The sequence below is a fragment of the Littorina saxatilis genome, linkage group LG9, assembly GCF_037325665.1.
Source record: "Littorina saxatilis isolate snail1 linkage group LG9, US_GU_Lsax_2.0, whole genome shotgun sequence".
NCBI classification, from domain to species: Eukaryota; Metazoa; Mollusca; class Gastropoda; order Littorinimorpha; family Littorinidae; genus Littorina; species Littorina saxatilis.
This window is the reverse complement of record NC_090253.1, coordinates 35,201,684-35,228,942: the sequence shown is the minus strand read 5'-3', so window position 1 is coordinate 35,228,942 and position 27,259 is coordinate 35,201,684. Positions and strand designations below refer to the sequence as shown.

The 27,259-nt window shown below is 41.7% G+C and overlaps 2 protein-coding genes across 6 annotated transcripts in view; one reads left to right on the top strand and one right to left on the bottom strand.

Moving 5' to 3' along the window:
* The window catches only part of LOC138977051 (anaphase-promoting complex subunit 7-like), a 41,800-nt gene extending 24,313 nt beyond the window's left edge, over positions 1–17,487 (top strand). For both annotated transcript variants that reach the window (XM_070349961.1, XM_070349959.1), the window contains 9 exons: positions 5,973–6,061; positions 6,426–6,555; positions 7,769–7,910; positions 9,009–9,109; positions 9,607–9,651; positions 10,076–10,188; positions 10,932–11,048; positions 11,398–11,518; positions 11,919–17,487. In XM_070349961.1, the coding sequence (XP_070206062.1) occupies positions 5,973–6,061; positions 6,426–6,555; positions 7,769–7,910; positions 9,009–9,109; positions 9,607–9,651; positions 10,076–10,188; positions 10,932–11,048; positions 11,398–11,518; positions 11,919–11,981 (921 nt within the window). In that variant the 3' untranslated portion in view covers positions 11,982–17,487. The remainder of the gene's footprint in view (positions 1–5,972; positions 6,062–6,425; positions 6,556–7,768; positions 7,911–9,008; positions 9,110–9,606; positions 9,652–10,075; positions 10,189–10,931; positions 11,049–11,397; positions 11,519–11,918) is intronic.
* LOC138977039 (uncharacterized) overlaps positions 15,612–27,259 on the bottom strand; it is a 98,164-nt gene continuing 86,516 nt past the window's right edge. For 3 of the 4 annotated variants that reach the window (XR_011459215.1, XR_011459216.1, XR_011459217.1), the window contains 2 exons: positions 22,928–26,287; positions 15,612–19,947 (listed from right to left, as the gene is read on the bottom strand). Coding sequence is in view for 1 of the 4 variants with exons in the window: in XM_070349942.1 (XP_070206043.1) it covers positions 26,192–26,287 (96 nt within the window). In the remaining 3 variants the exon portion in view is untranslated. Of the gene's footprint in view, positions 19,948–22,812; positions 26,288–27,259 lie in introns of those variants that run through there. The other variant, XM_070349942.1, reaches the window with a different exon arrangement.

The following is a 27,259-nucleotide window of genomic DNA, read 5'->3' as shown; positions in this document are numbered from 1 at the left end:
ATGTCTGCAATTCATAGAAGCTTGGATCTGAAGATTACAGAACAAGACCTGAATGTTTGCCATGCAACAATATATGGTATATGTACAGCAGTTTGGAACTTCAGCACTTGATACTCGCCCACACACTGTTTGTTTGTTAAAGTGCTGTTGTCCATTTGAAGCAAAGGATACTATCAACTGCTTAAGCTGAGTACCGTATTTGACGGATTACAAGACGCACCGTTTTATAAGCGGCACCCCCGACTTTTAAAAAAAAAATTGGAATGAGCCACGTATAGGCCGCGTCACTATATTAGCCGCTGTCAAAAAAAATATAATCAGATCGTGTCAATCAATCAAAACAACCAGGCAAATGAAAGTACGGTATTTGGCGAAATCGGCTCCGAGAATAAACAAGTGAAACAAAGAAGAAAAGTGAAAAAATTTGAAGAAAAATATCACACACACAATTTGTAACCAACACACACTAGTACGGTTGCTAGAAGCGCTGACCAACAAGTGTTCAGATATTTTTCTAATTGTCGTTTCTAGATAGTAAAATATGTGCTGAAAACGGTCAGCTATCGCACCATCAAGAAATCGGTTCCCTAGTACCCCTTTAAGGCTCTGGAACCACCCCGGGTGGCAATATCGGGTCGCAACAGAGAGTGTTCCCCATAGCCGGAAAGAGCCTCAACCGTGAAAGATAGAAAGAAAGGTATTGAACAAAAAAGACGCACAACACCAATGTGAACCATTTGTGTTATCATACTTATATTAAAATATTGATGACCATGGAATAAATGGGTTATTTTTAGATTTCTGACAAAAAATCGCGAAAAACATGACAAATTGTCTTTTTTATAGCCTAAACTATGAAAGATTTAAAGACAAGTATTGAACACAAAAGATAGCAATGGATAATGGCAACAACATTTGCTCTCATTGTTGTACAAAATTGTTGATTGTTTTTTAATACTTTTTCGTTTTTGTGGATTTCACAAAGCATACCAATTAAACGGCAGTCCAGGTAACTCGTCCGAATTTTTGCGGCTAAGAGCCTCAACATTTGAAGATAGAATCAAAAACGGTCATACACGTAAAATTCCACTCGTGCAAAAAACATGAGTGTACGTGGGAGTTTCAGCCCACGAACGCAGAAGAAGAAGAAGAAGAAGAAGATAGAAAGACTATCATTGAACAAAAACTATGGTAAACACTAATGTTAATAACTTTTGATCTCACACTGATATTGAAATATTGATGACCATGCAATTAATGGGCTATTTTCAGATTTGTGGGTACAAAATCGCCCAAAACATGACAAATTGTCTTTTTTCTAGCCTAAACTATGAAAGATTTAAAGACAAGTATTGAATATAAAAGATTGCACGGGATAATAGCAACAACATTTGCACTCATTGTTGTACAAAATTGTTGATTGTTCTTGAATATTTTCCGTTTTTGTGGATTTCACAAAGCATACCGATTAATCGGCAACCCGTGTCAATCATCCGAATTATATCATGCTGCGCCAAAACGATTGAAAATGGATGGAATATTAGTGTTTGAAGACAAAAGGCGCACATTGTCATGTTAAGCATATCTTGTTACACCGTATACACATCAAAATCGTGATAGCTCTTGGTTTGAATGTTACAATGTTTGATTTTGTGCAAGTTACACACATTGATACTGACAAAATGTAATGATATTCCAGGACAATATATCCAGCGCGCTCTTTGGGTCCCCAAAACACTGTACATGGTGAGTCCCATTGTGGTGCCAAAGTAGAAAATAATTATATTCACTTTAGCGATAGTCCGCAGTAGACGACATCAAATGACACAGACTGTAATGATAACTCAAAACTCGTCATCGCTTTCAGCAAACGCGTCAAAGTCAACCTCCTCATCTTCTTCCTCGTCATCCTCTTCTTCACAACCACCATCTGCCAGAAGATCGATCAGCGACACAGGTAGGATGGGCTTGAGGCACCACACGGGTTCCAGGACACCGTCTGCATTTTTCGTCCATCCCTGCCCCTGGTCGTAGGGTTTGGGCCTCTCCAGAATGCCTTCATATGAGCACGCTTGTACAGGGCAACGCGGTGGTTTACTCGCTGAATGTGCGGCATCAGAGCAGATTGGCAGGGAGGCATGCGGGCTAGATCGACCTTACACTTGGACGTGAGTTTCTCCTTGTCTCCCACCATCTTGCGGAGTAGCTTTCCACGAACGACATCAACTGATTTCTCACGACTGTAATTGTACATCAGGCACGTAAACTCTTCCAACTGCTTCACCACCCGAAGTTTGACATCCCAGTCGTCACCAAGCTGCCTGAATGCCGTGTGAAACTTGGGATTTTTCTCCAGTTTCTTAAGGGCCCCACCTTCACCTTTCCTTTGAATGCACTGGTGCAGTCCTCTCCGCTGTACACATAGAACCCAAGAAGAGTGGCACAGTAGTCATGCCCCAGGGACTCTGCAAGCTCAGAGAGGTTGATCAGTTGCCGATGTTTTCCTGATCCCGTATCCAGGTATACAGTCAACTTGATGGCTTCAGCGTGGTAGAGAAGAATGACAAAGATGTCCGTGTCCGGGGTTCTGACCACAGCGTTCTTGTATCCCAGCGCTGCGGCATGATGGAGGTACAGCAGGGCCGGACTAGGCGAAGAGGAGGGGGGGGGTTGCCAGTGGTGGCCCAGGGGGATGTCCCCCGTGGCGGCAGGGGCGGATCAGTTCATTTTATGGGTGTTTTTTTTCAAAAGTATATTGTGAAGATATGGGTGTGAAGGCGCGAAGCGCCGAGCCGACGGCGCGAAGCGCCTAGCTTGCTAGGGGGGTCCGGGGGCATGCTCCCCCGGAAAATTTTGAAAAAAAGGATGCAAAATGGTGCAATCTGGTGCATTCTGAGGATGATCATTACCAGTTTCAGGCAGCAGATTTTGTCACTGATTAATACCCCAAAAATTGAAACTCAATGTAAAATAAAGAAATGCATACCTCATTCAATATTTTTATTTTTTGGCTGGGGGGGGGGGGGGGGTCCGGAAACCCTAGAACCCCCCCTCGTTGTGGGGGTCAGGGGGCGAAGCCCCCTGAAGCTGATGGGTAGGTCATATTCTGAGATAGGAAAATGGTCGCTCCTTGCATGAAACGGCATAAAATAAGCAATAATAAATAAAAAAAATTAAATAAGTAAGGTACATGTTTAGGCTAGGGGGGGGGTTGCGCAACCCCCATAACCCCCCCGGTAGTCCGGCCCTGTACAGCACCACCCATCATGACTTTGTCCAAGTCCAATGGTTCGTCTAGTTGCTGTGACTTGACGAGAAGTAGAAACGCGAGGTCGCTTTGCACCTGGTACTGGAGGGCCTTTCCTTGTGGGGATGTGAGCGTGACCTTCTTGCTGCAAGCCTCCATTGTCTTAAGTTTCTGCCTCTTTATGGTGTCAAAGAAGCTTCCTGGCTCTCCACTTTGAAGGTGGGTGATGAAGTCAGTTTTGGCGACCATGCCTTTAGCTTCTGCCTGAAGCAAGTCCTGTTCGACGTCCATGCGGACAGGGGCACCAGACGCCAAGGAGTAGAGCCTGTCTTTGTCTGAGATGGAAAACGGGTTCGTGAAGTTCTTGACAGCAGTGATGACTCTCTGAACAGCCTCCTCGCTTTTCTTGATTTCGGCCTTCTCCAGTTCGCGATGTCTCCCCACCTTTGGACAGTCTGGATCGTCGAGGAGGTTCACCATCTCCAAGGTCTTTTCATAGACTGGGATGTCAAACTTCGGGTGGTGAAGCAGTTGGAAGAGTTTACGTGCCTGATGTACAATTACAGTCGTGAGAAATCAGTTGATGTCGTTCGTGGAAAGCTACTCCGCAAGATGGTGGGAGACAAGGAGAAACTCACGTCCAAGTGTAAGGTCGATCTAGCCCGCATGCCTCCCTGCCAATCTGCTCTGATGCCGCACATTCAGCGAGTAAACCACCGCGTTGCCCTGTACAAGCGTGCTCATGAAGGCATTCTGGAGAGGCCCAAACCCTACGACCAGGGGCAGGGATGGACGAAAAATGCAGACGGTGTCCTGGAACCCGTGTGGTGCCTCAAGCCCATCCTACCTGTGTCGCTGATCGATCTTCTGGCAGATGGTGGTTGTGAAGAAGAGGATGACGAGGAAGAAGATGAGGAGGTTGACTTTGACGCGTTTGCTGAAAGCGATGACGAGTTTTGAGTTATCATTACAGTCTGTCATTTGATGTCGTCTACTGCGGACTATCGCTAAAGTGAATATAATTATTTTCTACTTTGGCACCACAATGGGACTCACCATGTACAGTGTTTTGGGGACCCAAAGAGCGCGCTGGATATATTGTCCTGGAATATCATTACATTTTGTCAGTATCAATGTGTGCAACTTGCACAAAATCAAACATTGTAACATTCAAACCAAGAGCTATCACGATTTTGATGTGTATACGGTGTAACAAGATATGCTTAACATGACAATGTGCGCCTTTTGTCTTCAAACACTAATATTCCATCCATTTTCAATCGTTTTGGCGCAGCATGTCATAATTCGGATGATTGACACGAGTTGCCGATTAATCGGTACGCTTTGTGAAATCCACAAAAACGGAAAATATTCAAGAACAATCAACAATTTTGTACAATAATGAGTGCAAATGTTGTTGCTATTATCCCGTGCAATCTTTTATATTCAATACTTGTCTTTAAATCTTTCATAGTTTAGGCTAGAAAAAAGACAATTTGTCATGTTTTGGGCGATTTTGTACCCACAAATCTGAAAATAGCCCATTAATTGCATGGTCATCAATATTTCAATATCAGTGTGAGATCAAAAGTTATTAACATTAGTGTTTACCATAGTTTTTGTTCAATGATAGTCTTTCTATCTTCAAATGTTGAGGCTCTTAGCCGCAAAAATTCGGACGAGTTGCCTGGACTGCCGTTTAATTGGTATGCTTTGTGAAATCCACAAAAACGGAAAAGTATTAAAAAACAATCAACAATTTTGTACAACAATGAGAGCAAATGTTGTTGCCATTATCCATTGCTATCTTTTGTGTTCAATACTTGTCTTTAAATCTTTCATAGTTTAGGCTATAAAAAAGACAATTTGTCATGTTTTTCGCGATTTTTTGTCAGAAATCTAAAAATAACCCATTTATTCCATGGTCATCAATACTTTAATATAAGTATGATAACACAAATGGTTTACATTGGTGTTGTGCGTCTTTTTTGTTCATTACCTTTCTTTCTATCTTTCACGGTTGAGGCTCTTTCCGGCTATGGGGAACACTCTTTGTTGCGACCCGATATTGCCACCCGGGGTGGTTCCAGAGCCTTAAAGGGGTACTAGGGAACCGATTTCTTGATGGTGCGATAGCTGACCGTTTTCAGCACATATTTTACTATCTAGAAACGACAATTAGAAAAATATCTGAACACTTGTTGGTCAGCGCTTCTAGCCACTAAACTACACATGTAGTATCGCCCGGAATAAGCTTTTTTGGGATGATTTACGACTTTTGCGCACATTTCGAGCAGATGAAAACACAACATGGCGGCTCTCGCTCCTCCAACTATCCCGAGACACAAAAAAACAAAATCTCGCGCGCGCGAGATCCTGATACATCCGGTGTTTCTCTGTACGCTATCTTGTCACGACGACTTGTTGACAAACGAAGATTCGCGAAAGAAAGAGAAAAGCGCCGAGTCTTGAGTAGAGAGCTAATAAAGTACCGGTAATCGCTAATCGAGCGAAATGAAAATCCGCGGCCACTTCCATTGGGTGAATGCTATTCAAGTTTAGGTAACGTTTTAGCCGCATCTTTTTATAAGCCGCAATGCGATTTTTTTTTTTTTTAAAGTCGCGGCTTGTAGTCCGTCAAATACGGTAGTATGTGTGTATGCATGTCTTTCTGTGTTTGTGTGTTTATGTGAGGGATGACCGCTGATATTGTTGTCACCCACAGATACGAGCCTTGGACCCCCTTCACTTGCACAACATGGATCTGTATGCCTTCTTGCTGTCCAGAGACAAACGAACCAAAGATCTGCAAACGTGAGTTTTATTACATTTTTTGGGTCAAAATCTGAAATGAAGCTTTGCTTGCGAAGATCAATATTTTATGAAGAATAGGGAGAGTGCTTGTCTCCACTCTTTCCTGTTAGTAAGCTGCACCTCCTTTGTGCCAGCAATTGTAGCTGCTGTCAGAAGGAGGAGGCCAGTCTAACTGGGAAAATGAAGTTTGGTCAAGTAGGTACCATGACAAAGTACCTCCTTTTCAGTTCTCGATTAGTTCATGTCTCTCACATCTGTCTTTTTCCCACACTCTCTTTTCTCTTTGGTTTTCCTTATTTGAGGTCTTTGCTTGTCAGTGTGGTGCAGACTAGTTTACCTGTGATGGTGGTTTATGACTGAGCAGGTTGTCGCAGCAGCTGATGGAGGTGAGTGAGCAGGCGGTGGAGCCCTGGGTATGCATGGGCTACTACTCCCTCAACAGCATCAACAAACACAACGAGCGTCTCGTCCGCACCGTCTACTGTGCCCAGAAGGTCAGCATGTTGAGCGTGTACTACTGTGGTTGGAGGCTTTTTTTTTTATCTGATGGTGGTGAATTATAAATTGCCAAATGATTTTTAAAGACCCACTTCGCCTCATAGAGCGATGGAATCTTTTCAGGAAAACAGCAATACTAACCTGATGAATTGAAACACATTTGCAATAGCATTCAACACCTTTAAGTGGCACATACAGGTCACTTGAGAGGCTACTATGCACATGTAAAGCATGGACCAGTTCTCATGGTTTATTAAATCCATGTGCCATCAGAGCCCTGTGTGATCTACTTTAGTCACACATGGCCTTGAGTCGTTTGCGGTTTCAAAGCGACTAGATTTGCAATAGCATGTTTCTTTGTATCTCAGAATCTAAAATACTGCAAATGACTGCCAGTGACACAAACAAAGTGGCGATTTGCTTCAAAGAAACTAGCGATTTGCAGAAACTTCGTCTGCTTGGGCTTGGTAAGATGCAGCTCTCGTGATGTGATGGTAGCCCTGTCACGGCAGTACATTTTTAAGCACAATACTCAATCTACACAGTCACAGCAACAAACAGTATAAAATGTTCAGAATTCTCAGTCGACTAGCATCCCAGTAGGGGGAAAGTTGCATAGATTTTGGTAGCCTACTTCCCCGTCATCAAGTGAAAAGCTATGCATCTTAAATGCACCAGTGAAGTCTAAACTTTGAACTGTGTGTACTTAGACTTGATGGTAAAAGAATATGTTCGTGTTTTAACCATGTTTTTCTCACAAGCTGTCAATTTATTCTTTAGATTTTAACAGTTCTGTTGAGCGCCATAACGAGGCTTCGGATTGATACCTATACGTCCACACGAAATATTTCTTTGAAAATTTCTCGAGTGTTCTCTAGCTGTAAGTGTTTAAATGAAAGGGTGTTTTTTACTGTATGTCAAAGCCTTGCTGTGTCTGTGTCTGGTTTACGAGAGGCGGAGTGGGACTTACAGAATTACTGTTTTTAAAAAAATTTTGCATGTGGAGAATTTCCTGCTACAACATATGTGTAATCATTATTTGTCTCTCAGTGTTACTTGAGACCTTTGTGAGAGTTTACAGCAGTTTTGCATTGTAATTTGAGGTTACTTATGTTTCTTATTATTTGATGATTTTGGTGAGTGGTTGCAATGCATATCTATCTTTGATGATGATTACTTTAAGCTTTGACTGGCTGTATGTCATTCCAGGCATACTCCATCAACTCACGCTGCACTCAGGCACTGTTGTTGAAGGGCACAGCACTGCAGGAGCTCAACAGAATGCAAGATGCTCTTCTCCACTTCCATGAAGCAGTCACACGCGCCCCTGACAGATTTGAAACCTACCAAGGTTTGACCTAGATCTCATGCCTGGCACCTGCACCCCTATGGAAATATTATCCTCCTTAGTTGCGCAGAAGCAAAAACTGTCCCAAAAAATTGCACGACTTTCTGTATCTCATCTTAAACATTTTCATGTGTTCATTTTATTTAAAGTGTCTATGCTGTAAAAGGCTATTAAGCACACTTTTTCGGATTCAGACTTTCTTTCACTCGTGGCAGCCACAAAATGGACCTGACAAAAACCTAAGTCTCATATTCAAAAATTTGCAAACATTCAAAATAGGAAAAATACAGCCGAGAAAGATCTATCAATACCTGTTCATGTCAAATAATTTTGTGTAGCTTTTTTGTGTGCTTTTGATGTTTCGCCATTTTGATAGAGGCACATGTCAAAGGTGATTGAGGTCAAAAACAACAGAGTGGTGCAATAGCCTAGTGGATAAGACGGCAGCCTCCTATGCAGAAGGTTGAGTGTTCAAATCCCGTTCGCGCCTTATGGGTTAAGGCTGGAGATTTGTTTAATCTCCTAGGTCCACTTATAGGCAGACCTGCTAGTGCCTTATTCCCCTTCGTGTGTACACGCAAGCACAAGACCAAGTATGCATGAACAAGATCCTGTAATCCATGTCAGAGTTTGGTGGACTATACAAACATGAAAATACCAAGCATGCACCCATAAGCGCTAGTAATGGTCTAAGTTAAGACCCAGAGTGCTTATTTGTAAGAACAGAACAGAACAACAAAGGACTTTGAAGTCAGTCGTAAGGAGTTGCATGACAAAAGCTGCGAAACAAAAAGTGGTGCAATCAATTTTTGTCCAAGTCTACATGAAAGACATAAACTTTTCTTTCTAACACAATTTACAACGGTGTACCTAATTTAAATGTACCATGTATAATAATTAGTGAAGTGAAGGTATGTGGTTAGACTTAGACCTTTGTACAGGTCACTGCCGCTTCATCGCTGTGTGATAGTTTACTTTTAAAAGCAAATATGTTCTTTTGAACCAGTTTATCTCTCGTTATCTTTATTTTTATTTCGTTTAATTTATTTTGTAAGCGGCTGTACTCTCAGAGGTTTAATATGAGCACATGTATGTTTGCAGGTTTAGTGGACTGTTATGTTGCCAGTCATCGTTTGAGAGATGCCGTCACGCTGGCCACCAGAGCCTTCAGTCACCTGGGTTGTTCTGCCAGAACCAGCACAGTGAGTCGTGGTCTGTAGTGTTGTAACACTCTCACAGGCCGATATGAATTTGCCTTATTTTACTAACTTCATGCCGTATATTCGGCTATACCAAGAGTGCGCTGAAGCCAGGTGTAAAGGTGTTGTCACCAACTTCACGGCAAGTGTCCCCCATTCAAAACAAAATTTGTCTCTTTGAAACCACATACAGCTTAAATTTATGATTGTGGGAATAAGTAACGTTTGTATCTGGTACATGTGTGGTTTTCAACGAGAAACATATACACGTAAATGGTCTAGAACACTTTCTGACATATTTTGCTTTTTAATGGTGAATTTGCTTAATACACAAAAATAACATGGCGTTTTCTATTTTTGCTAATTTACATCTCTGACTTGTGCTTTACGATTGTTTGCAGCTGTTGAATTTTAGTTCATGAACACCTTTTTGAAATGTGTGTGTGTGTGTGTGTGTGTGTGTGTGTGTGTGTATGTGTGTGTGTGTGTGTGACTTGCAGCTATTGGCATCTGTGCTGGCTAAGAGCCCCACAACAGTTACAAAGGTAAGTTGGTGAAAGTGAGTGATGTTGGGTATTTTAGTATCACTGCTTCTTTCATCACAAAATAACGTTCAACGATGAGGCTTTATTTCTTTACTTTATTCCCAACAACACAATGAGAGGCATTATTTAACCATGAGGTTTTTGTCAATATGCTCCTGCAAAAGAACTTTGCCATTATTTGCATGCAAAAATGAATGTCACTTTTGGTCAAAGCGTATGATGAACACGATCCATGTATGAAAGATGTTGATTTGTACTGTCCTCCACTTGACAGCACATGCTCTAGACATAGCTGTATAATTGCTGTGTTTATCCGTCTGAAATGTAAGGTTTAGGTCATAGGCCAAACTAAACCATTGGTGTGGGGAATTCAAAGTGTGCACATCAGTTTGCTGCATGGGGAGACACGATTGTGATATTTCAGGCCAAGCCATACCTGGAGAAAGCCATGAAGCTTGACCCCACCTACCTAGAGGCTGTCTACATTATGGCCGACATCTGTGCCCAGGAACATGACCATGAACGCAGTATAGCGCTGTAAGACTCACTTTCATCCGATACCTAATGCTTTCTCATTGCTCTGTGAGGGGTATTGTTAAAGCCACACAGAAGTCTCTATTCTCAGTTGACATATTAAAATAACTTTCTACACAAAGCATGGTACATATTGCACAAACCGTGTCATCGTTTCACAGATGCTTTAAATGTACAAGACAGTCTCTTGTATATCATGAACTTGATCATTGTAGTGTATGGAATGCCAAAGAAGATATGAAGTGTGTGGCAAATGTATCTAGTAAGTTTCATTTAAAGGCAAGTTGGAAGAATACTCAACTTCATGGAGACATTCAGGGCTACCAAAAAAATATAAATGTGCTAACTTATTTTACCCTGCACAAAAGGCTGGGCATGTCTGTAGAGCCTTTTGTAACCTGTGATCTTTATTCTTGTTGTACATTGGTAGCAAATATGTTGCATTCAGAATGACAGGCTGATGAATAGAATCAGTGTTTAATAGTAAAAGAAATTAGGTGCTACAACAAGAAGGTTCAGACACAGGTTTTTTTCTTTCCTATTGTACATTCTTTAGGAGGTTGAAAGTTAGTTGTTTATTTCAATTCTTCTTAATCTTTCAGGAGAGTGGTTCCGCATATAACTCTCACCGTTATCGTCAATTTTTAGGGCACATAAGTCCCTTTCTTTCTCAGATAGTTGTCATAGTTTAGTGCTCAGATAAAAGTATATATCTATGTGGATAACATTGTATTGTGTGCTTTCAGTTTACGTCAGGCCCTGCAGACCCAGAATGACGCTCGCCTGCACGAACAGCTAGGCGACTGCTTGGCGCACGTCAGTCAGTTCCAGGATGCTCTGGACCACTATCACATAGCGCTGAGGTCTCTGCCACTTATCTTTACATACCCCTTCCTCTCTGCTTGTGCCCTCACATTAGTTAGCTGTCGTCTTTGTTTAATCTCTGTGTTCAGTGATAGGTGAATTATGTAAAGGGCCAGTGGTAGCTCCTTTAAAGACCACTCACAAGGGAAATAATCAGGTCTTCAAAGTGAGGGATTCTTAAAACAGGAGTAAATATACTGAGCTTATGAAAGGGGGGACCTTTAAAGGGGGAGTTCCACTGTAATGTTTTGTTATATATTTACAAGCAATTTGAGTTGCTGAGAGATAAGGTGTGTTAAAATGACTTGTTCTTGCAACACCTTCATGATAGAGCTTGGTGTGTTGCAGCCTGGACCCATCCAGTGTGCGTGCCAGGGAGGGGATGGAGCGGGTGGAGAAGCACAACGAAATGGGGCTGGAAGGGGGCTATGATGTGGAGGTGGAGGATATGGCTGCCAGTGATAATGAGGTCACCACTGTGTGTGTGTGTGTGTGTGGTCATGTGTGTGTGTGACGTACACCAAATAGATAAAGAAACAGACAGTGTGTGTGTGATAATTATAAGGTACAGTTTCTACTGTAGGTTTTGTGCACCTTTGATGTGTCTGCATGCTTTTATTATGCCTCTTGCCTGGTCTTCTCAATGCCCATGTTCTTATTCAATATTTTGATACTGTTTTGTCATTGCATGTGTACTTATATATATGAAGTCTTATATCGCGCGCGTATCTCCAGACTCGGACTCAAGGCTTTATTCTTTGTGTTTCTTTCTGCAATTGTGAAGCTATGTGTATGTAATAGAGTGTGCACTTAATGTGTCATTTCATGTGTCGGGAGCATTTAGTAATTTTGTTTCTCTCCATTTGCAGCCCGACTTTGATGGCAGCGACATGGAGAGCACCTGGTCAGAAACAGACTTTAGTCAGGCATGACATTCATACCACGCTGTGTGAACAAGTTACATGATGACTTCTTTGTCACAGCGCACAGCGACAGCTTTCAGCGAGCTAGAGGCGTGGTGACAGTCACTGCGTAGTGTTCCAGGACAATCAGCTTGCCAGGTGTGACAACAGCCACTACGCCATGGGAAGATAGGGGCGACATCCACTGGACTGGAGTTTCTTGCACATTCTTTCTGACTCATGTCCTAAGTTACACCCAGGAAGCCTCTCAGACTTGCCATCTTTGCACAAGGTGCCATTCTCACTGTTGAATCCAGCAAATCACAATAGAATACATCAAGTGTCAGTATTACAGGTGCTTGAAGCATTGGAGCTGCAGCTTCTCTTCAGCTTCACTTTGGACTTAGTTTATCTACCTGTGTTCTCCGCATCAGTGTGCAACAACTAACATTAATACTCACTGCAATTTTTTAGTTGGCAGATCTCCTTAAAACAGTGGGGGCTTTCTCTTTTAGAGGAAGCTATGGTATAGTTTGGCAGACAGCAGCTTTGCTTGATTGACTCTGGGGTCTTGTGTGGGGCAAACTAGGCCATGGTTGGTTCTTTTCCACAAAACATAATGAAGACAGTAAGTTTATTCTGTTCTGTAAATTACTGTTTTTTTGTCCTATAAAATGTACCAGTAAACAGTTGAACTGATATTGTCCCACATGTGAGGATACGTATAAAACTTGTACAGATTCAGTTTTTTATGTGCAGAATGCATCGTTATCATTGAATTTTTATGCATGCACTTTTGATTTTGTAATCTCCATGTTTGGTGGTAGGGGAGATTAGAGATCTCAACTTTTCTGAGGCCAGCTTTTTGAGGGTGGTGCCCATCTCTCCTTCACTGCGTTCACTTTCCCCAGCCCTGACTATGGAGTATGGTCAGGTACTCATTTCCAGCTGAGTGGACTGGAAAGTGCTTGGAAAAATCGGTTACTTGTATATGTTCTCTGGGGGGGGGGGGGGGGGGGGGGGGTCGAACCGTGACCGCCAATGTGAGAGGCAAGCACTGTAACCACTATGTTGTTGTGAGGCAAATGCTGAGTGAAATTGTGTGCACAATATTCCTGTCAAGTCGATGACGAATCCTTTAGTAAACGTATGACACATTCTGCCAGCCAGCCTGAGTTTATCAAAACTGGGTATGGCAGATTATGATAGCTCATTACTATTTACATGAACTATGACTCTTGGCACCAACAGAAACACAAGGGCACACTCGTGTTATAGTGCACCAAACGTTATGATGCTGTTGAGTTGGATAACCAACAGTTTTGATTTGGTTGGATTGTATGTCTTTGGTTTGATGTAAATAATTACTTGGTGAAGAAGGCTGAATTTGAGGGCAATGTCATGGGGAAGGATCAGTTTTTAACTGTGATTTCTTTCCATCTCAAAACTTAATTACAAAGCTTACCAGATAACGTGTGAATTATCTGCAGGACTTGTCAGTTTCCTAGCTAAATGTCACTCCCACTGTTGGCCTTTCATGGACAATATGCCTTTGACAAACTGCCAGAAGCACAGTATTTTGTACATTATAGCACTACCTCATCGTTACTTCGTCAATACAGCAGTCCCTGCAATGTACGGCCCCCGGCGTGAGCGGACACCTGACATGTACGGACACATTTGCTCGGCACGGAGTGTTTTCCTTCTATATTTGCCCCCCCTTAAACGGACACCTGCAAAACGTGGACGCGGACACTCATTTTCGGTCCCAACAGCAGGTCATACCTCCAATGTACGGACAGACCATCGTCAAATTTTCACCACAACAAAATCGATAACAGAGCAGTCCGTCTCTTGGTACGAAGATCACAGCCGCAATGGCGTGATGACAGTCACTGATAACTTGAGTGCACGTGTACCCATCAGGAGGTGGGGTAGTTTTGGTCAGGAGTGGAAGAGTACATGCAAAGATGCCAACATGAAACTGCACTGAGCTCTTTATTCTTGTCTGTTGGACGTAAACAACAGAAACCACAGTCGATGAAGGTCCTGAGCGAAAGTGAGTGAAAAACCGGCCACAGTTCTCAGCATCGTGTGCCTGTGTGTAACCTCTTTCATTGACAAGATACTCTTGTTTCCCCTCAGCCTTGACCAGCGAGTCGGTTGCCTAATCTATGAACCCTTCAGTTGTCTTGCTTTGTCAAAAGTTAGGACACAGTCAACTGGTTTTGCTCTGAGTGAACAGTGCAGCTGGCACCTCTCTGGCCACAGCCCCCAACAGTACATGGCTGGAGGGAGTGAGAGAGAGGAAGTGGGGAGGGGGGGTGGAGGGTTAGCTGGCTAAACTCTGTGGGGTGTCCGGTGTCAGTGCATGTCAGCAGGAAGAGCATTGTAGAGAAATAGAGAGGTGTACTCTTCCACAAAATTTCCAAGCATCAGTTGTCACGGCTTGGGGTAGGCATTAGTGAGGGAGAGTGGGAGCTGTGTTATGTACAGTGTATTTCCGACTGAAGAGTGAAAAGTCACTGCCATGCCACATGATCGGCATGCAGTCAATAAAGCCAGACAAGAAAAAAATAAATTACATGATTATGACATGCAGCTCTATCTGCTGCTATTTATTCAAACTGGTTTTCAAGCTTATTCTTGCAAAGCATCTGCACACGCTCCTCTGTGCTGTGTTTGTGTGGCTGCTTTCGTATGTCAGTGCATGGTGAGTGTGTTCACTGCCTTGAGGATTTATTTTATCTCTTCTTTTCAACACTTTTCAAACAAATCCTTTTTATAAAACGTTTAAAGAACTATTAGGAGTTTTTTGTTATTGTTTAGTAGCCACAAGAAGTGATTAGCATAGACTCAATCCTGTTGTTTGTGTGTCTCTGTGCGAGTCGAGTGTATGGCCCGGGGGAGGGGGTGGTGTGGTCACCCCTCCCGTGACCGGACACCTGCAATGTACGGACAGTTTTGCTAGGGCCCAAGGGTGTCCGTTCATGAGAGGGACTGCTGTACTAGAACTCCCTGTCAAAATCTGTTTGGTTTAACACCCCCCCCCCCCCCCCTCGCCATGGATAAGTTCAATTTGTGTTTGTTTTTTCTTTCTGGCTTCATGACTGAAGTGAAACTGCTGTGGTTGAGCTAGATTTTTTGAGCAAGTGAGATTGATCTTCAAAGCCCTTTCCTGCCCTTGATGTTGACACCTAATTTACTATGTGAATACTGATTTGTTCCGGAGTGATTATGTGTGCGTGTGTGCATGCGTATGTGTGTAGACATAGTCCTTACTAGATGCAAGAAGTGTCGGTATCCATTTGTGATCCATTTATCTGCAATGACTTTCAAAAATAAAATCCAGCGCACTTCATTACTGTATAACAGTCTCACATAAATATTTTGTCATTCTTTTCAAGTTATATTTCAGGGAGATGAAAGATGGCTCTTGTATTGTTTTATTTCGATCTACTTAGGCCTTTGGAACCAATTCTTGTCTTCATTAAAAAAGTGGCAATATCATGTTAACCTGGCATAATTCAATATTGGCTTCAGTACTGGCTACAATGCATATTCATGTTATACATGTAACTGTAAGAATAACACAGAAAAATTAAAATGGACAACAAACAAACGTACAGGTAGTTTTACAGAGAACGCCAACACCGGTCATCAAACAATAGGTGCAGAAACTTTATTTGTGACAGGCTCACAGAAAGACAAGTGTTGGTCTAGGCCTTTGTTCAGGAGATATGAAATTGAATCCAGTGGAACCCCCTTTGTAAGACAGACACACATGATTTTCTCAGATTTTTGGAGGTTCTTAAAGTGGGGTTCCACTGTAATATTAGCAGGAATGTCGTTAAGCGTTGGCAACATTCTACAACTTCTCTTAAATGGATGGTTGCTGTCATTTCAGCAGATCTGCCCAACTTTTTTGTTTTTATAGAAAGGGAAGGTAATGCCAAAGCTTGTTTTCACCTTTCAAAAATGGACAAAACTTGTATGTCTATTTAGAAATAAATGGCAACATCCCTTTGTCAGCAACCATGTACAGCCTTCCTATACAGATGCTATATAACATGGCTTTGCATCTGGATGCATGAGCAAAAGCTTTCAGCTTCGTTGTTTTAATGCTTTTTGTATGCTGCCTGCAATCATCTACATAATGACAATAATTTTTACAGTTGTTGCTCATTCACATTAAAATATATGTCAATATTATTTTTACAGTATTAAAGGCACAGTCAGTCTCCCATAAACCATCACAGACACTGTCAGGTTTTTACACACAGTACACCCTTTCATTTAAACACTCACTGCTTGAGAACATCCTAGGTGCCCTCCATAAAGAGCGAGCAATTTTCAAAGAATTTATTTTTGCGTGGTTTATCTTACCCCTGAGCCATTTTGAACCTGTGTGATCCAGTTTCCTTTTTTGAGTCACTTGAGAAAATGTGACTCTATGTAATCGGTCAGTGTTAGTCTGTCCGGCCGGCCGGCCGGCCGTCCGTAGACACCACCTTAACGTTGGACTTTTCTCGGAAACTATCAAAGCGATCGGGCTCATATTTTGTTTAGTCGTGACCTCCAATGACCTCTACACTTTAACGATGGTTTCGTTGACCTTTGACCTTTTTCAAGGTCACAGGTCAGCGTCAAAGGAAAAATTAGACATTTTATATCTTTGACAAAGTTCATCGGATGTGATTGAAACTTTGTAGGATTATTCTTTACATCAAAGTATTTACATCTGTAGCCTTTTACGAACGTTATCAGAAAAACAAGGGAGATAACTAGCCTTTTCTGTTCGGCAACACACAACTTAACGTTGGGCTTTTCTCGGAAACTATAAAAGTGACCGGGCTCAAATTTTATGTGAACGTGACTCCCAGTGACCTCTACACTTTGACGTCTGCTTTGGTGACCTTTGACCTTTTTCAAGGTCACAGGTATGCTTCAGGTATGCATTGTGTTGTGAATAGCAATTTCTTCCTGTCCATCTGATGCCTCATATAATATTCAGAACTGCGAAAGTGACTCGATCGAGCGTTTGCTCTTCTTGTTTCACAATTTAGTTGTCAGTTTGGGATTTCAATGCGACTCACTGTAAGCTTATCTGCAATAGCACGTTATTGTGTACCTCTGAATCTAAAACGCAACAAACGGCTGCAAGTCACATGAACTAGAGCGGTGGCGGTTGACCGTTTAGAGGAACTGGCGCTATGCAGAACCGTCGTCTGCTACGAGAAAGACGTTTTGCGTGACACGTTTCCGGGCTTTTCTTTTTTCAAATTTTCAAAACTTCGAATTGTACTAATCTTGTCTTGATGAAAAAAGAATTCTTTTATGATTTAAGAATGTTTGTGTAACAAGCTGTCAATTTATTATTTAGATTTTAAAAGTTAGGTCTAGCACTAGCATGCCTGATAGTCCACGAAAATAAATTCTTTGAAAATGTCTCACTCTCTACAGAAAGCAGCCAAGATGTTCACGTTCGGTGAGCGTTCAAATGAAAGTATGCTTGCACTGTATGTAGAGGCTCGGGGAGCTCAGTGATGGTTTACGGGAGGCTTACTGTGCCTTTAAGCTATGGGGAGTAAAAGAGAGTACAGTATAATGCAATGCTTTCAAGCACACACACAAAATTAATGATTTTGAAGCGAAGGTGCCAGATATTTCTTATGAAACAATGCCATCATGTGGCGAGATTTAAATCAAGTTTGCAGAAACAAAAGCAAGCAAAGGGTACCTGGAGGTGCATTTTGTACCACAGCTTTTAACCTTAGAGGAATTAGTCAGAACCAGTTTGTTTTGTTTTGTAACTTCTGTGTTAGCTGCACAGATGATGTTGAACACTCAAGAAATTCTCTGGCCTCTGAGCAACAATGGAGAAAGTCTGTCCGATTCTTTATTACAACTACTTTTCACTTCATACAATTATACAATAAACAAGGTGACAACAAGCAGGTGCTTCCCTTGTGTGAACTTCCCAGCTAGCTTTCACACTTCTGGTACATATTGCATCTAACATGCATCTTCTCTCTTGTCTTGCATTGTCCTCAATCACATTTTACAGTTACATATATATACTGTTTTAAAGCTGTGGTCTATTTATGACTTTCCGGGGCCACGAGTTTGAAAAGATAGGGCTGAGAATCATGTACAGAATTCTGTACAGCGAACACTGCCTGAAACCCCATCTATACGGCGTGTATGACCTTGAGAGCATCAGTCGACGCTTGAATTTTGCTGTGAGAACATCCGGTTAGCTCTCTCAGGACTGATCATATTTTATTTTCAAGAGAGATCAAGGAAAAAATAAACGCCTCGGCGGAGATTCGAACTCAAGACCTCGAGATTTTGTGACTGATGTGACTAGGCTACTGCACCAATTGTGAAAAAGAAGAAAAAACATTCATGTGAATTCATTTTTTTCATCATTTATGATTTATATATCTATCTGCCCATTGTTCTGCTAGTATAACTATTTCTTTGATGTCTGTTTACAACTGTGCACACAAAGCTTTGGAGGGATTCAACAACTGCCAGTGTTTTTCTCATTTTTCTTGCATGCTGTAAATATAGAGATATCGCAGCCATCACATGGCGCGAACGAGTCGTGTAGCATGGCGGTGTAAACATGTACTGCGATTCCGTGAAACATGTTTGCAAAACAAAGGCAAATTTGAACGGCAACTTTTACGTTTTTGCAACGCATGAAAGGTTATTCAAGCTTAGAATGACATAAAATTATTAATTTTTCTCCCTTTGTCAACACTGGTGGAGTGGCCTAGCGGTTAAAACATCGGCCCCGACATGACGAGGTTTTGAGTTTGATTCTCTGCCCAGGCGTTTATTTTCTCTGCTTGATCCAACTTGACAAGTTTGCTCAGCTCTGAGAGAGCAAACCGGATGTTACCACGGCAAAATTCAAGCGTTGACTGAAACTCTCAAGGTCATACACGCAGTTTAGGTGGTTTCGGGTCGTGTTCGCTGTATATACCTCTGTACATGATTCTCAGCCCTATCTTTTCAAACTCGTAGCCCCGGATAGTCATAAATAGACCACAGCTTTAATGAAGCTTTAACGTCGTTGTTCAAATTTGGCGTAACTCATTTTTGACAGCTGTTCAGCAGAAGGCCAAAACTGATTATTTTTATTATGAAAGGGTGTTTATATTTGTACCTGGTATTTATAGAAAGATAAAAGAATGGTCAACCATGTATTGTCCATCATATTTTAGAGAGTATTTCTCATGGAGAATGATTTACTTAGTCTAAAGCACAAAAACATCAACATCGCCAAGAATGGAGTTACGCCAACATTCCAGGACGACGACGATATGCATTTTTGTAATACATGTACTGACATCTAGCTGACCAATTTTGCTCCCTCAAATTATATTACCTTATTTAAAAGACAAGTAATACATGTAGGTGGTAAGGGGGAAAAACCCACAGTCAATGAGCGTAATATGAAAAGGAAGGTCACCTGAATTGTTGAGAATGACCAAGAAATACAGACAAACGAAACTGTCAAAAACTGTCTTGAGGCTCTGCCCATAACTATCAAAAAAAAGAAAGAAAACTCTGTCTTTCTACTGATTACTGAAATACTTTTTTTTTTATCAAAACATTAAAAGGCTGCTAAGCTACATGTACTCCTAAACTGCTTCATCATGCTACTTGATATAAAATTATTCATTCAAGCTTCTACACCCACACGTCCCTCTATGACTTTTTTTGGTCATTTTAAGGCCCCAAACAGAACATTGGATAGTCTTAATTCGGAGGCACATGTCATGATTCAATTGAAAATGTTGCACAAGCATGATTATTATTCAAATCCAAATCAGCAGTGTACCTGGACGTAAGTCTTAAGGAGTCTTGAATGCACAACCAAATTGGTTCCAAATGTTTAATTCTACAAATTTACAGTCCTCTTGCTGAATAATAATACAGTTGAACCTGACTTACGCCTGCAGCATAGCAGACGACACGTTAACTCGCCAATGCCACCTACCGGAGTGAGACCGTACGAATAAACAGGCAGTCAAAATGAACTACGAGTTCGAGTGAATTAGTATGGTTGTGCTTCGAGCAGGTTATGTCTGTCTTACCCTTGGGAGCGAGTCTACAATCTGGCGACGAGGATCTGTGAAGTAACTTAGATTTAAACAAGTTTTCGTCATTTTCTTGGCCGGTCGATCGAGTGAAATCGTGACGTCATTGAAAACTGTGTGTATACTGTGACGTATTCAGAAAGATGGCAGTGAACATTTTCTGTGTTGACAAATTTGATACCGACTATCGAAGTAACACTGATCGAAATGAACGGAAGCAAAGTTTTCACAAAGCTTGACTTGAAGTGGGGGTTTCATCAGCTCGAGTTGTCTGAAGAGTCGCGTCCCGTCACAACATTCGCAACACACATCGGATTATTTCGGTACAAGCGTTTGATGTTCGGAGTGACGTCAGCACCAGAAATCTACCAACATACTATCCAAGACGTGATTCGCGATTGTCCGGGTGCACGGAACACGACAGATGACATCATCATACATGCAGAAACAGTCGAGGAACATGACCGGAGACTCGACAAGGTACTACGCACACTACAAGAGAATGGCCTCACACTCAATCCAGACAAATGTGTCTATCGGATGTCCGAACTTCAGTTCATGGGGTTCCTACTCTCGGAGAAAGGGATAGGGCCAACATCCGTAAAAGTAGAAGCCGTGAAAAACGCAAAACAGCCGACTTTAGCGGCGGAAGTCAGAAGCTTCTTGGGGTTAGTGAACTTCAACCCTCGCTTCATAGAAAATTTGGCTACCAAAGCCGAACCACTAAGAAAATTGACTAGAAAGAACGCACCATTTCAGTGGAAAACAGAACAAGAAAAGGCATTTCAAACTTTGAAGGATGATTTGTCGAAAGCTGAAAACGTCGCGTACTTCGATCCGAAGGCTGAGACGCGTATTGTTGCAGACGCGAGTCCAGTCGGACTAGGTGCAGTTCTCACACAAGTTCAGAACGGTGAGAAAAAAGTGATCTACTATGCTAGCCGTAGCTTGTCGGATGTCGAACGACGTTACTCACAAACTGAGAAAGAAGCATTAGCTCTTGTATGGGCGTGCGAGCGATTTCATCAGTATGTGTACGGTATTGAGTTCACACTTGAAGCCGACCACCGCAGTTCATCTATTCCAAACGTTCGAAACCGTCAGCGCGTATCGAGCGATGGGTGCTTCGGTTGCAGAGCTACCAATTCACGGTGGAATACAAGCCAGGCTCACAGAACATTGCCGACTCGTTGTCGCGACTCGTGAACCAAGACACTGAACGTGTTTGTGGTCGAAACGTTGCGGAAGAGTATGTGTACTTCGCTGCAAAGAAGGCCGTACCGAGGGCAATGACAGCACATGAAATTGAAGAGGCATCAGCTGTAGATGAAGAGTTGTCTGCAGTGAGAGAGTATATCAAACCAGGAAACTGGGAAAAATGCCCGAACGTAGCATACAAAGCGCTGAAAGATGAGTTGACCAGCCTTGGGAAACTTGTTCCACGTGGCACACGCATTGTGATTCCGAAAGCACTGAAAGAACGCGTTGTTGAAACAGCACACGAAGGACACCAAGGGGTGGTGAAAACAAAAGAAAGAATTCGAACCAAAGTGTGGTGGTCCGGTCTCGACAAAGATGTTGAAAAATGTGTACGTTCTTGTCACGAATGTCAAATTGTCAGAATGCCGTAAAAGCCAGAACCGATGGTTCGAACCACATTCCCAGATGGTCCATGGGAAGACGTGGAAGTTGACTTGCTTGGCCCGTTGCCAAGTGGAGAGTCGATTCTAGTAGTAGTAGACTACTATAGCCGGTATTTCGAGACCGCAGTTCTGAGAAATACAAAAGCAGAAAAAATTGTGGAGTGTCTGGAAACAATGTTCACAACACATGGGCTACCATTTTCCCTGAAATCGGACAATGGTCCCCAGTTCATTTCCGCCGAATTCAAACAATTCATGACTACACACGGAATTATTTACAGACACACAACGCCATTGTGGCCACAGGCCAATGGTGAGGTAGAACGCCAAAACCGAACATTGATGAAAGCAATCAAAATAGCACACTCCGAAGGCAAAGACTGGAAAAAAGAACTGAACAAATTTCTGTTGTAATACAGAACCACACCACATCAGACTACTGGAGTTAGTCCAGCAGAACTGCTTTTCAAGCGCAAACTTCGGACAAAACTTCCAGATATTGATTCCATCGTCAAGGCTGAACTTGATGAAAACATCCGTGACCGTGACAAAATCCGGAAAGAAATAGGGAAACAGCATGCTGATGATAAGCGCCGTGCAATAGAAACAAAGATAGATGTAGGTGATGATGTGTTGCTTCAGCAGAAAAGACAGGACAAGTTGTCGACCACTTTTGAGCCGGAACCATACAAGGTGGTAGACAAAACTGGTTCTCAACTTCTTGTCGAATCACCAACCGGTGTTCAGTACAAGAGGAACGTCGCACACACAAAGAAATATGTTCACAGCAAACAGACAAACGAACATACAGACAACGCGAACGTTCTGGACACGCAGACAAACACGCAGACACATGACCAAACATTTTGTCCACAACCGCTCAGACAGTCCACTAGAATCAGAAAACCACCTGAGAAGTTTTTATTTATTTATTTGGTGTTTAACGTCGTTTTCAACCACGAAGGTTATATCGCGACGAACTTGAGAAGTTGAAGGATTGCATTGTGGGAAATGCTCTTGTTAAGGTTGAACAAAATGTTGATATGTTTGAAGTTTGACAGTAATGTTCTGTATGGCTATTATGCAACAGTTTAAATGTTTAAAAAAAAAAAGTATTTACAGTTCGTGGTCAAGAGGACAAGGTTTAAATTTTGAGTTTATTAACTGTTCAAATGTTTGAAGAAAGAAAGGGAATGTAGCATAGCAGACGACACGTTACTGATGTGATTGGGGAATTGTCTCCCTTACATGTGTACTCGCCAATGCCACCTACCAGAGTGAGACAGTACGAATAAACAGGCAGTCAAAATGAACTACGAGTTCGAGTGAATTAGTATGGTTGTGCTTCGAGCAGGTTATGTCTGTCTTACCCTTGGGAGCGAGTCTACAACGCCCACCTCTCCAAAGCAACCACCTACCCACAACCACTCCGAAGGATCCCAGATAAGTTTTTCTCTCCATATATTTCACCTTTTCTCTCCATATATTTCACCTTTTCTCTCCATATATTTCACCTTTTCCTATCAACCGCTTGGTTGGTCCCTTCGGTGGTCATTATAGACGGGTTCAACTATACTATTATTTCAATCCAAAACACAAATCATAAAGCCTCTACAGCAAAGCCCCTAGAAGTAACCCTCACGGAAATCAACAAGATTAGTACACTGCTGCTAGTGATCTTACTTTACCGCCAATAGGATGTCAAACAAAATGTCCATCTAATGTTAAAGACCACCATGATAAGTGTTAAACATGAAAGCAACAAAGTGAAAACAATCCAGTCATTTGTTCACAGAAAGGTTTGTGGTGGAAGAATGAGTTCTGATATGAAAATAGACAAATTCTGAAAATAACTCAGGTTTTCATGGGTTGTGAAAGAGTGAATACTCTTGCTTTTATTGAGGCAAACTTTCCCACGTGACATTATAGGTCAGACACTAGCGAGGGGTGTTGTCTCCACACTTGCTCCTTGTCCACGTGAGGAGAAACGCCCCTTATTATTATATACAACAATTTCTTGGTGGTTTATAGCAATACAAAAGCATGTGTGTGAATAAGCCAAGGGGCCTGACAGAAATATGCTTCACACACATGCATGAAACCCCCAAGAAGCCACTGGGTACACTGTTAACTAGTAATTGGAACAACAATACTGGGAAATGGCCATGTAGTCCTTCATTACTACATGAAACTACAGGTTATCTTATCTACTACTGGTCTAACTTAATATCACAGGCAAACATATTTTGAGAAGACAACATTGTACTAAGGAGTTACAGTAATATTGAAATAGGTCACACAAAAAGTACCCAAACTGTGAATACAATAATTTTTGTGCACTCCCCATAAATGGACTAAAAATCATTTCAACAGGTAAATTTGAAACATAATTATATACAACTTTTGACTCAAGATACCAACAACAAACATTCAGTAATAGAAATCAAACATCAATCAAATGAAAAGAATCACTGATCTTGCCCTACCTTCTAATGCTGCATCATTTTGGACTTTTCTCATTTCTGTCTAAAGTAAATCTTTTATCTTCAGGGCCGGAATGTATGTGTTGGGGATAGAGACTTTAGCCCGAGATAAACTCTATCCTCGAGCTAATTCAGCCCACTGTAAAAATATCCCAATGCATGAGTCGAGGTTAGCTCTATCCTCGCGCTAAAAGCCGGGTCAAACTATCCCCTCATTTTGGAGCTGATAAGTCTCTTATCCCGGGGTTAGTTGAAAAACAACATGGCGGCGGTCGCACTTCAAGTGCAAAGAAACCATGTTTTCACATACAGGAATAACCTGTTTAATGTGTTTGATGTATATGAACTGTAAAAAAAATGTCGGTTTTGCCGCGGAAATTTGTGTGATCACTGCCAGTGTTTAAAACGAATTTGAACTTCAAGTCGAAATGGCGATCCACCCACCCCCTCCCTTTCCCTCCAACTTACTTCACTTGAATCCTAGAACAAATGTCCTTGTTGCGCCGCATTTTGCCTTGCCTAATGTGAATTTGCAGAAGAAAACAACACCGCGAAGAAAACAATGGCACGAGAACAAGACCGGAACCAAGTTCGAAGAAACATTTCGTCACGCTTTTCATGACGTCAAGGTCTACATGGGTCATTTAGAACAGAGCGACGTCACCTTTCGAACGCGGATTCCTGAATTTAGAACGGCCTTGACATTCTATCATGCGCAGAGATGCGGAAATCCCCGTGCCAATAATAGATTGAGGGGAAAGCTCGGGATAGTTATTTTTTCTGTAGTCTCGACACATGCATTGCGCTAAAGTATCGATGATATCCTGGGGATAGATAGTCCGAGCTAAGCTTTTATCCCGGGTTAAGATAGACCTCGATACATACATACATTCCGGCCCTGATGTTTTTTTCTTGTTCTTTCTTTTAAAAATGATTTCAAATAGACGATTTTCGGAAATAACTGTTGAGTTTGTATGGGCTGTGAAAGAGTGAAAACCCTTGCTTTTTCACCCTTCGCTATTGATTGGCCCCTCCATTGTTTGTCCCAGTAAAAGCAAGGGGATTCACTTTCACAACCCATACAAACCTGACAGTTATTTTTGGAATTTGTCTTTTCAGCATTGTTTAAAATATTTGTTTTAACAAATGCACACACAAAAAGAAAAAAGAGAGATAGAAACCAGACAGCAGATTATATTAAACTTCTGGTCTTGTAACAAAAAAAAACACAACTCATGTATGGTTTTAATCACAAAGCCAATTTGTTACGTACTTTCCCAGTGACTAGACTAAGGAGGTAAATCAACAAATAGTTCCTTTGATGGCGTTATGACTCAAGACAAGGAACAATAAATAAGGAAAAATATCAAAATAAAAACGTAAATAAAGAGTACAAGGTGAGGCACTCAGGGTAAATAAAATGGCAGTCATTTTATAGTTGGACAGGGACATGAGAGCTACATTTACTTTTGTAGTCTAGCTTTTGATTTGTATGACACACAACAGAGCTGGTAAACAGGGCAAAATATAAGCTCAAAACTTGCCCAAAAGATAGTTTGGGCAATAAACGGATGGCTGGAAAAAATCCACTCAGTTCAAAAACCATATTATTGTATGTTTGCTTAGTTATAATAGTGTTGAATTATGAAATACACAGCAGAATATTAAATATTAACATCATGGAACTATGCTCTACCTCAAGAAACACACACAAATGATGGATATGATTAGCAAATGTCCATCTTCTAACCATATAGTAACTATATTTTCCATGAAGATTGACTACACAAAACAAGCAAGCAAAAGATGTCATACTTTAACAATGTTTAAATGGTTTAGCAGCCGATAGAACAGGGACAGATTGCAGACAAACTGTGAACACCAAATCCCACTGCGGAAAGTCTCTGTTTACATCATAAAAAGCAGAAGATGACAAGTAGACATTCAGCTGGCAATGTAGGGGATTTGACCATAACACAGGCAGAAGGGGGTGATCACTATCAGTACGTAGTCTTGAGGACCTGGTAGCGTTTGAGCGTCATGCGCAGAGAGCCCAGCTCATGGTCCACATTGTCCAGCGTCTCCTCCAGCAGTTCCTGCACACACACCATTGTCACCATCCAGTCACAGCCAACGCCAAGAAGAAAGACCATCAAGTCACTGGCATCAAATGGTAAAGATGAAGCACAGTAAAACGGGTAAAACAGAAAAAAATAATACCATATCACCCAAGGTCGAAATGTACTGTCTGTCAATCAGTGAAGTGAATGAATAAATGACAAAATTGGAGACATGAAGACCTCAACAGACTGGCCATGTGATCTGGAAGGATGAAAATCCTGTCACAGGGGCAGAGACATTTGGGGTGCCCATAGAAACGCTTCCAAGAATGCATCTGCAGACAAAACCCCAAAGGAACTAGACATTTGCGCCAGTGACAGTGTACAGTTACCAGATAGGCAGCCAACAGCTTTAAAGACAAGCACAGAAGCCGACTGGCGAGTGCCAGAGAGAGGAAGAAGCCTGCCATCCTGAGTCCCCCTACAGCGACATTCATGTGCCCTCGTGTGTGAGCCTCTCACATCAGACTTGTGAGCCACATCCGCTTCCACAAGACACAAGACTGAACAATTTGTCGATCGTCCACTATGACGGGCTACCACAAGAGCACCAGAGGATCTCAAAGAACATACCAATGGTAGTTGAAGTTTTTATTCTCAGTAAAACTATGATTTAATAAGCAAATCTTCTAGGTCAAATTAAAACGTAAAAAGATAAAAAATAGAAAAAAATTGGCTACAATAGTTTAAAAAGCTCTACAAAATCTCCACATAACAAAATTTACCCCCCAGTCAGTCTTCATGCTGGCAATGCATACTGAATGGGTTAGAAAATATTATATGAAAGAATAACTGTTTCAAGTTCAAAATCTAATATTTTACACAGTAATTTCCTTTTTCTCAGCCAACAGTCAAAGGATCTCTCTATTTCAAAATAAAATTGTCCTTTTTGCGTACATGTGTTGATTTCTTTTTCATCTCCCTAAAAGATGAGTGCCGAGAAATGTT